Source organism: Neoarius graeffei, chromosome 12, assembly GCF_027579695.1.
Source record: "Neoarius graeffei isolate fNeoGra1 chromosome 12, fNeoGra1.pri, whole genome shotgun sequence".
Taxonomy (NCBI): Eukaryota; Metazoa; Chordata; class Actinopteri; order Siluriformes; family Ariidae; genus Neoarius; species Neoarius graeffei.
The window spans coordinates 79,978,369-79,989,643 of NC_083580.1; the positions used below are offsets into that span (position 1 = coordinate 79,978,369).

Below are 11,275 nucleotides of genomic sequence, written 5' to 3' on the forward strand. Positions count from 1 at the left end.
TCACGACCCGTCCTCTTGCGCCATTTTGTCATTTTTATTCCAACAACATGGACATGAGCACCGAGTCTATGGATTCAACTCGAGTTGAAATAAATAAATGAAAAAAAGAGAGAGATTTTATCATGAGTGTTTCTTGTTGAATAATTCAGTACAGGAGCGCTTTCCTAAATCCAGTGTATTGTAATCTTCAATCTAGAACCCGATACAGTAGAACTTTTCCAGGCTTTTATTCTGTAGAACCTTCTGGGTGACTCAGGTGGAACATCATCTCAGATCTAAGTAAAAGTGAGTGAGCGGAGGTTGTCCAAACTTTGTGGCGACAAGACGTGAGCAGCAGATCCTCTGAGTCCTGTAAGCTGTGAGGTGGAGCCTCTGTGGATCAGACTGGTTTGTCCTGTATGTACCGCAGATGCTGATCGGATGGAGGTCTGGGGAACTTGGAGGCCGAGTCAACACCTTGAACTCTTTGTCAGTGTGGCAGGGAGCGTTATCCTGCTGAAAGAATCCAGTGCTGTGAGGGAAAACAGTACCGTGTCCATGAAGGGGTGAACTTGATCTGCAAGCATGTTTAGGTAGGTGCTGCGTGTCAAAGGAACATCCAGATAAACGTCAGGACCCGGAGTTTCCCAGCAGAACGTTGTGCAGAGTTTCACACTGCCTCCACCAGCTTGCCTTCTTCCCACAGTGCATCCTGGTGCCATTTCTTACCCAGGTCAGCAACACACACAAAGCCATCCATGTGATGGAAAAGAAAATGATTCATCAGACCAAACCACCTTCTTCCAATGGTCCAGTTCTGATGCTCATGTGCTCCTGGCATTGGACCGCTACCATCTGAGCGCTCTGCAGCCCCACAGCTCCATACGCAATGATGCACTGTGTTCTGACTCCTTTCCATCAGAGCCAGCATTCAAGTTTTCAGTAATTGTGCGACATGAGCTCTTCTGTGGGATTGGACCAGACAGCCTTCATCTTCACTCCCCATGTGCATCATTGAGCCTTGGGGGCCCATGACCCTGTCTCTGGTTCACCAGTTGTCCCTCCTTGGATCATTTTTGCCCGGTACTAACCACAAGACCTGCTGGTTTGGAGATGTTCTGACCCAGTTGTCTTAGGGTCATAATTTGGCCCTCATGAAAGTCACTCGGATCCTTACACTCGCCCATTTTTCCTGCTTTCAACACATTAACTTCAAGAACTGACTTCTCTTGCTGCTTGATACTGAGATCCCACCACTCGACAGGTTCCACTGTAATGAGATAATGTTCTTCTCTTCACTTCTCAGTGGTTCTAACGTCATGTCTGATCAGTGTATATTTCTAATTTGTCAGAAGGTTGATAAATGTTCTGTAACCGCACAGCTCCGAGGGTAGTGCCAGCTGAAAGGCCCAGTGCTCGTATATATAGGAACAACATATTCACAGGGAGGTCTATACATACACATTTAGCTAACGCTGCATTCAAAACTCAATGTAGAATTTCCAACCTCTTACAACTTGGAATTCCTACTTGGAAAGTTCTCTAACCTCCAACCTCGGGTTCAGCACACGGCAACATGTCATAAACGGCCTTTCACACCATTAACAGTAAATTAAAAAAAAAATCACTTCACTACTTTAAATGACTTTATAGTACTGAAGAAGATCAAGTTATTTGAGTAAAGCTGGAACACTGGCCAGACATTTCTCAATTTTAAGAAAGTAAATGTCAAACTTGTCATCACTAATGTTCGCTCATTAGTCATGTTTTTTTCCACTTTGTAGCACAAAAATGGAGTAAATCTTCCTCCTTCCAAGTTAAACTGACTGCAGCAGGACATTTATTCACACAACTTAGGTATGAGAGCTTTATTCGTTTGCACTAGCAGCACTGGCACAAATTATTATTATTATTATTATTATTATTACGTTTTTTAGGATGCTATTTCACATGAATACCTCTGGCCTGAATTACATTGCTATGACTTTTGGTGCTGATCTGGATCACTGATCCAGAATTATCCATGAAAAACAGGATTTTTTTTTCAGTCACTTAACTTTGTCAATTTTCATGATTTTTTCAATCAGTTTTTTATATTGTGTTCGGGGTGGCAGGATGCAGCTTTTCCTCACTAAGCGTCATCTCTTACTGTTCCGGAGCTATAGGTTTTGGTGACCAGACGTCCCGGGTTGTAACAGCTAGCGCACTTTAGTCACAGTCTCTATGTAGTTACCTCCACCAAGGAGGTTATGTTTTCGGTAGCGTTTGCTTGTTTGTTAGCGACATTACAGAAAAAGTAATGAACGAATTGCTCTGAAATTTTTTCCAGAGGTGTGACTGGGCACAAGTAACAATCCATTAAATTTTGGTGGTGATCCGGATCACCTTCTGGATCCGGGATTTTTTTTAAAGGATTCCTGGCGGAGGTCTGCGCTCTCCGAGTGCTTTTCTAGTTTATTTACACTACCGTTCAAAAGTTTGGGGTCACCCAGGCAATTTTGTGTTTTCCATGAAAAGTCACACTTTTATTTACCACCATAAGTTGTAAAATGAATAGAAAATATAGTCAAGACATTTTTCTGGCCATTTTGAGCATTTAATCGACCCCACAAATGTGATGCTCCAGAAACTCAATCTGCTCAAAGGAAGGTCAGTTTTATAGCTTCTCTAAAGAGCTCAACTGTTTTCAGCTGTGCTAACATGATTGTACAAGGGTTTTCTAATCATCCATTAGCCTTCTGAGGCAATGAGCAAACACATTGTACCATTAGAACACTGGAGTGAGAGTTGCTGGAAATGGGCCTCTATACACCTATGGAGATATTGCACCAAAAACCACACATTTGCAGCTAGAATAGTCATTTACCACATTAGCAATGTATAGAGTGTATTTCTGATTAGTTTAAAGTGATCGTCATTGAAAAGAACAGTGCTTTTCTTTCAAAAATAAGGACATTTCAAAGTGACCCCAAACTTTTGAACGGTAGTGTATTATTTTACTCACTGTCGGGGAAATGTTCAGGACTTTGTACTTTGGCTTATGTGAGAAACTAAATTGTGTGTCTTAATAACTTTCAAGAAAGGGAAAAAAAAAGATGTTGCTGATGTGTTGTTCTTTAATAAATAATAAATATTGACAAATTGATAAAAGATAAGAGGAATAAAATAGCACACCACTGTATTACATAATAATATTAATATTATTAACTGATATAGTTATCATACTGGAAAAACAGTAAATGGTCAGATAGAAGTGGGATGTTTTCTTCTTGCCCTGTTAATAACAAAAACACAGGAGATATCAGTGACGCAGTGTCATAATAATATCGTCAGGAATTAAGTGCTTTAAATTTGTAATGATCGACTCGTACCTTTTATTTCTTCGATTTTTGTTTGATGACCCTTGGTAAAGGAAAGAGTACATTATCAACCAGTGATACAAATGGTGTGTTTGATATTTTAAGGTCTAAAAAAAAAAACATGAACTGAAAATTGCAACAGCAAAAAAAATTGCACTGCACAACATACACTTCATATTAATAGGAACACCTTTACACCTGCGCATTCCTGCAATTATCCAATCAGCCAATCATGTAGCAGCAGCACAATACACCAAATCAGGCAGATACGGGTTTCACGGAATAAAAATCAAAACAGTTCTGATAAGAGACGTGTCAGAAGAACATTCAGACTGATTTGAGCTGAGAGGAAAGTTACAGTGAATCAGAAAATAATCACCACTCTTTACATCCATGCTGAGCTGAAAAGCATCTCAAGGTGGATGAGCTCCAACAGCACAAAATCACATTGGGTTGCGCTCCTGTCAGGGTCGAACAGGAACAGATCCAAGGCTCCACGCATTCACCGAAACTCATTCCAGCTTCAAAATGCAAAAAGACCTTGTGACGAGATGCTTTTCTGCTCACCACGGTTGTAATGAGTGGTTATTTGGGTTACCGTAGCCCATCTATCATTGTACAAATGTATAAATTTCCTCCAAATTTGCTGAAGGAGGTTTTGTGGATGATGCTCGGTGTGATGCATCAAAATTTTTGGTTTAAACGTCAATCCTTAGAAGTTAGCTAAGAAAGACAAAAAAAGGTGTAAATAAACCAGACTCACTTGTGCTGGCTCCAGTCACTCCAGACTTTATTGGTGAAGGAGTCCTGAGCTCTCACGCAGAACGTGTAACTCTTCCTCCCGGAGACCTTAAAACGGGTCTCAGTCACGTACTGGCTCTAAAACAAGTCAGGTTTTTTATATTAATTATGTGGAACTTGAACTGAGAGTCCATTTTCTCGCAACACTTTGTTAGTCGTGACAGACCACATGCTTACGTGTGAATGGTTTCCTTCGTGGTCATGCGATGTCTCATCACAGTCCTTGCGATGTGACACCACTTTCACTTCATATTGCAGAGGGAAGAACGTACACGGCCGGTTCCATGTTTTGGGGACTTCCCACTCAAACTCGTTGTTCTCGGCCTTGGTGATGTCGACCTTTCCCGGCTTGACTGTGTAATCAAGAACAAGGTCAGAAGAAGGAACGAGAGCGACTGGTGAAAACACAAAGCGATAAGAAGAAAAAAAACAACCCGTCTTGTACAACAGCACGACAGCCATCAGTTACCAAACCTCTAGCTCTCCAGACTTATCGTGTGATGGAAGCTCAGCTCATCTCATCTCATTATCTGTAGCCGCTTTATCCTGTTCTACAGGGTCGCAGGCAAGCTGGAGCCTATCCCAGCTGACTACGGGCGAAAGGCGGGGTTCACCCTGGACAAGTCGCCAGGTCATCACAGGGCCGACACATAGACACAGACAACCATTCACACTCACATTCACACCTACGCTCAATTTAGAGTCACCAGTTAACCTAACCTGCATGTCTTTGGACTGTGGGGGAAACCGGAGCACCCGGAGGAAACCCACGCGGACACGGGGAGAACATGCAAACTCCACACAGAAAGGCCCTCACCGGCCACGGGGCTCGAACCCAGGACCTTCTTGCTGTGAGGCAACAGCGCTAACCACTACATCACCGTGCCACCGTGATGGAAGCTATTTTATGTAAAAGATAGTAACTGTGAGGATTTGTATGTTGTATGATCACACCATCAAAATGCAGTATCTTTATACTTAAGGTTTCTATGCAAGGATCGACTCGGATTAGTCCATTATGGGAGCTAGAGGGGTGGATTTCAGGTTCGAACCAACCCTGTAATGTTTTCCACTTCTAAAAGCTGATTCCTGGATGATCAATGCGGTAACACGAACAGTGCAGCTCATGATACACACTTTTTATAAAAAATAATTATCGCACAATTACTGCGCAAAAAGACGCTTCAAATGTAAAAAAAAAATTGTGCTATAACACTTTTAATCATTGTCACCTGAATTCGACTCATAGTTTGTTTAATCACGTTTTATTGACGAATAGCTGCTGTGGTGAGAAACAGTGATGGTCAATTAACCAATCAGGATCAATCATTTTCCCCCCAGCAGCTAGCTATACGCTCAGCTCTCAGATATCAAGCGTCGCTTGGATTTGACGCTCCTCTAAAAGTTCTCTCAAATTCAACTTTTTGCCCTTTACTAAGCGCAACAAAGAACCAATAAGCCTTCAAATGTGACCTAGCAGGGATGCGACTCACTAGCTACAACGCAGGCGCTATATTCAAGGCTATTTAGCGTAACCTTAAAGACACCCCATGGCTGATATGACGAAATTATTTTTAAAAAATCAGAAATACAGAAGGTGTTAATGCCAGGCTGTACCTGGAGAGCCGACCTCACAGCAAATGATGAAACTTGGTGGGCGTGTCATGTGATTTTTTTTTTTTTTAAAGAGTAGCGAAAAAACTTCCATGTGTTGTACAAATTTATTCGTAAGTCATTTATGAGAATCCTGTTAGTTCAGGAAAACTTTCGTAGGAGGAGACTCGCTAACGTGAGACTCGACTCGTCTGAAACCGCGAACGATTTGCGAGTAAAATTTGTTCGTATCCAGCGTGAATAACGAGAAGGACCTGTTGTTTTGATCAGGATATTTTCTTAGCAAAGTGCAAAAACCAATAACTTTATTCAATGATTTTAACTCCATAATTAAATACTTGTCCAGTTATAGCAGCGTTATGTGACATTTAACGCTGTGCACTTTGAAAATGCAATGTTTTCAGAAGATACGAGTGAAAAACATATGATCAGCAGGATAAAGTGATTAGTGAAACTGAATGAAGCCATCAGACGATGATTTTTCCCATATTTAATTTTCCATTCCTACTTTATATGTTTAATATCCAGGTTTTTAAAAATATTTTTGTGAACACTTTTACGTCACGTTCCTGAGCACGCTATGAGTTTATAGTTGAAAATACAGAGAAATAAAGTCAAGTAGCTTGAGCTCGGTGTGTAGAACAGTGGACTGATGTCAGCTCTTACTTATGTCATGGATGAAGAAAGTTCTTTGGTGCTCCTCTAAGCGGTACTGGTTCCGGACCAGCAGGGTCAGGTTAATGCGGGTCACCTCCTCAGAGAAAGGACACTGGAGCTCTTCACAAGTCAGCCCTGTGTTATCAGCATCCAGGGAGCAGTTGATGACGCTCGAGTTCCTGCGGAAGAAGACTTCGTCAACTTGGACGCAAACTACAGCAGTTTTAATGATTTCAATGATTTCAGTCCTCCTTACCGGAAAGCTTGGAAAAACACCACGACTCCATTCCTTATCGGATCCCATTTCCATGAGCAGTGGAACGGACCGCTGTAGTTTCGTGCTACACATGTAACGAATTCTACATGAAAAGAAAATAAATAAATCAAACACTTGTAAAAGGTTTCTTCGTCTCTCATCCAGCTAATGACTGTACGCGATACAGCAATCAAAATGAGCTCAGTTTAGCATCCGATCAAATTCACCAAGAATCGTGAATCACTTCGTCACCTGCTCTGATCTTCTCATGCTTCACAGTGTCGTTAGTGTTAAGCTACCCACGCACATCTAAAGATGAATAAATGACCAAAATGCAGCGTTGAAGTTAAATATGAGCGTCTCTCATACTGTAAAATGTTACCGTACACTGGAGTAAGCAAAGACTCGTATAACGTAAAACGAGGCGCCTCATTTACCTCCCGAGAAAACGCTGTTAGAACTCTGTCGAAAATCATGTTGAGGAAAGACTCACACATTTGTGAATGTTAAAGCGTTAACTTGTGTTTTTGCTATGCTAACGCCAGGGTAGATTAGCATCAATTCCAGGAGCTAGGCAGCAAATCAAATTCTGCCCAATGGTAAATACTGGTGGGCGGCACGGTGGTGTAGTGGTTAGCGCTGTCGCCTCACAGCCCCGTGGCCGGCGAGGGCCTTTCTGTGCGGAGTTTGCATGTTCTCCCCGTGTCCGCGTGGGTTTCCTCCGGGTGCTCCGGTTTCCCCCACAGTCCAAAGACATGCAGGTTAGGTTAACTGGTGACTCTAAATTGAGCGTAGGTGTGAATGTGAGTGTGAATGGTTGTCTGTGTCTATGTGTCAGCCCTGTGATGACCTGGCGACTTGTCCAGGGTGAACCCCGCCTTTCGGCCGTAGTCAGCTGGGATAGGATCCAGCTCGCCTGCGACCCTGTAGAACAGGATAAAGCGGCTACAGATGATGGATGGTAAATACTGGTTATTTACAATAACTGGTTATTTATTTCTGATTAATTCATTAGGAAGTGACGTAGTGCTGGTTATGTATCCACGCAACAAATTTACAGACATCACATGTTTTCAGGCAAAATGGTGGCAAAAAAAATTACCTCCTAAGAGTTTTAGATATGCCATAAAAGTCCATTTTCTTCAGTCTGTTTCTGTTAGCCAATCAGAGTGAAGTTATTTACATATTTAAATTTAAAGGCACACCCCCAAATCAGCCTGTTTTATCCTGTAGGGTTTTCATACCAGGCAAAAAGAGTATAAAGAAAAGAACTAACTTGTTTTTGTTTCTTTTTTTCAATAAAAAAGTCAAATTTTACAAAAGCATCTCGGGGAATAAAATAAAATAATTGAAAAGAGGTATAAAATGCCTCCTTTAATACTTTTATAGCAGAGTGTATTTAAAACTAGCAATTTTTTTTGTTTTCCACTTTTAACTGAGTAAGATTTTGGCAGTAAGATTTTTTTTTCCACTTAAAAACCCTCTACTGCACGGTGTTGCCATTTGGCAACAATTAATTTATATAATTTTTCTAACAGGCAGGATGAAAAATTCTATATTTTACTATTGATTTTTGAAAAGATGGACCTTTCTTTTGCTCTGAATCCTAATCACCAGGTTACACGACCAGGAAATAAATGCCTGTCACACTTCTGTTTTCAGCAGATGCTCAACACCATCAACGCTGCCACCCAAGAGCTGTCAAAATTATTGTTCAGGATAATAATAATAATAATAATAGCACAGAATAATTTCTCATCTCATTATCTGTAGCCGCTTTATCCTGTTCTACAGGGTCGCAGGCAAGCTGGATCCTATCCCAGCTGACTATGGGTGAAAGGTGGGGTTCACCCTGGACAAGTCGCCAGGTCATCACAGGGCTGACACATAGACACAGACAACCATTCACACTCACACTCACACCTACGCTCAATTTAGAGTCACCAGTTAACCTAACCTGCATGTCTTTGGACTGTGGGGGAAACCGGAGCACCCGGAGGAAACCCACGCGGACACGGGGAGAACATGCAAACTCCACACAGAAAGGCCCTCGCCGGCCCCGGGCCTCGAACCCGGACCTTCTTGCTGTGAGGCGACAGCGCTAACCACTACACCACCGTGCCGCCTAACATTTAATTTTTATAATTAAAACAAGTTTAAATCTAACAAGTCATTTGTAAAATGATAAAACGTCATTGTTGCCATATGGCAACAGCAACAACATGAAAATACTGAATAGAACTGCAGTTTGTCTTTTAAACTGATTGGAATGTCAGAGGCTTATATCAAACTCAGATACTCTAAGAATATATTTAAAACTTTTGATAATATATTAAAGAAAAAACTTTATTTATTTAGATTTGTTTTGTACTTTGACATTTTGTAGGCAGTCGGATTTAAATTATTTTAGCAATATTTGGTGATGAATTGCATTGACTACAATTAAGATTTTTCAGGAAAAAAAGTTATTTAAAAAATTAGATTTTTACAGCCCTTTCCATCACCGTGCATTTTATAGTATTTACCAACCACCCCTTTAAATAAAAAAAAAACTTTTTCATACTTATTTCAGCTTTATTAAGTAAGAAAAATGCAATAATTCATGCAGTATCAGGTTCAATAAATTATTGTGCTTTTATTATTATTATTATTATTATTATTATTATTATTATTATTATTATTATTCACTTACCTTTGTTATCATTTTGTAGCAGAATGGCCTTCTCAAAGTCCAGTGGACTGACCAGCACCAGCGTGTGGTTCAGAACGTCTCCTGAAGCGCTGTGGCAGGTGAAGTTTCCTCCCAGCATCGCCTCGATAGTGACGTCTATCCTGTTCCCCTTGGCGTGGATGTGGCGTTGATTTTTCCTCCAGTGGATCTCGGTGTCTTCAAACTCATCACCACAACTCAATCCCACTGTGGTCTTTTGTTCCATTGGGTTTCCATTGACTTCCAAAGCAATAACTGGAACAAACGAGTCCCGATTTCAGACTTTCGGCAATAATTTAATCTGAACACTGGATGTTGTGATGAATAAATATGATGAATGTAATATTCTTGGTCAGTAGTCATAATATAACTAATAGCTGAACATAGTGAACACTTTAAATAGTTGTCTCAGAGTGATCCAATTCCAAGTGACTTTTTAATGAAATAATGTGATCAAATTTGATGAGAAGAACCTTAATAACTCCAAACTTGTGCTGATTTGTAAAATAACGTAATAAAATAAAGCTAATCATCACCGTTTGGTTTGATAACCCTCAGCGTCCTGCCGTCCCCGAGACGAAGAAGAGTTAGACACAAGGCAAAGATGGAAAACAAATTCATCTAAAACAGACAAACAACCCGATTACTCTCTGTCAGAAAACCATCCATCTCTGTGCTCAGTGTGAATATTTATATTACAATACGAACGACAGAGTAATGAAGTCAAACTTTACAAAGTGAAATCAATCCTACCTTCTTTATTATCATTTTTTTTTTCCTGTCTAAGCAAGATGAAGTTTCTGAAACTGTGCTCACACTGAACAAGTGACTGAATGCACCACAATTTATAGGCAGGTGAGACAGAAACAAAGAAATTCCCAGCAATGGACAATGAATAAGACAAGGAGGAACTTAAAGAGCATCAACAAAAGACATGAAAACCATTACCCTTTGGAAATTTCACACATGACCTGATTACTCCGACACACTGACATTTATTTTATCCGCCAACATTGATTCTTTTAGAAGAAAGAGATTTAATCAACTCAAAAAGATCGGAATGGTGCAATTATGTTGTTGTTTCCAGCTCACTATATTCACATTTCATATGAAAACACATGATGAGTTTTCTTGTTTCCATTTTTTATTTTGTTTTACAACCAAAAATTTACACTTGAGCCTTTATTCCGTCCCAGGAATACACTGATCTTTATGTTCATCTGACATGTTGCTTAATGTTAACAGATTATGTTGTGTGGTGTGTGAAGAGTTTCTTGCAAATATAAGTGTATTATTGATTGATTGATTGATTGATTGATTGATTGATTGATTGATTGAACACTGGATTTTATGTCTCAGTTTTATAAAACCAAGAAGTGAACCAAACCAAAGCCATGTGTTCCACTGATGTTCTCACGGGTAAGAGAAGTGTTTGGGGTTTTTTCTTTTTTTGGGGTGAATTTCCCTTCACTGGGATCAATAAAGGTTGCCTTCTCTCCTCTTATCTTCTCTTATCTTTAAGCACAGCTCGTGAATTTACCGTCATGTTCGAGAACCCATCATGATATCGTTGTAACGCACTTTAATCACATCGTCAGTCGTTATGGAACAAAGCAGGAGAAGTAAAACTGTCCTTAATTGTGTTGTGTTATTTTGGGTTTATTCGGGTTGTTTTCCCGTTGTTACTGGTTCATTTGTTCATTAGTTGGAAAAGACATGGCTTCCGTCTGTGAAATTCCATGCATCCATCGTGACCGTTTTCCTGTCATGAATCGATCAGCCACAAATGTCCGGAATCTCAGAACCTCAAACCTACATTGGTGAGAGACAGAGAGACAATGCTGCCTGAATGAAGAAGTGAAATAATAATTATACAGATAGGAAGATGAATACGAGGCT

The 11,275-nt window shown here is 40.3% G+C and overlaps 1 protein-coding gene across 1 annotated transcript; it reads right to left on the minus strand.

Moving 5' to 3' along the window:
* Positions 1–3,093: 3,093 nt before the first annotated feature.
* il12bb (interleukin 12B, b) lies at positions 3,094–10,183 on the minus strand. The gene is made up of 9 exons (XM_060936512.1): positions 10,130–10,183; positions 9,913–9,997; positions 9,359–9,631; positions 6,667–6,769; positions 6,420–6,589; positions 4,317–4,492; positions 4,102–4,217; positions 3,351–3,381; positions 3,094–3,253 (listed from the first exon to the last, which is right to left on the minus strand). Exons 1-8 carry the CDS (start codon positions 10,142–10,144, stop codon positions 3,354–3,356), a joined length of 966 nt encoding a protein of 321 aa, XP_060792495.1. The 5' UTR covers positions 10,145–10,183; the 3' UTR covers positions 3,094–3,253; positions 3,351–3,353.
* Between the last annotated feature and the right edge of the window lie 1,092 nt (positions 10,184–11,275).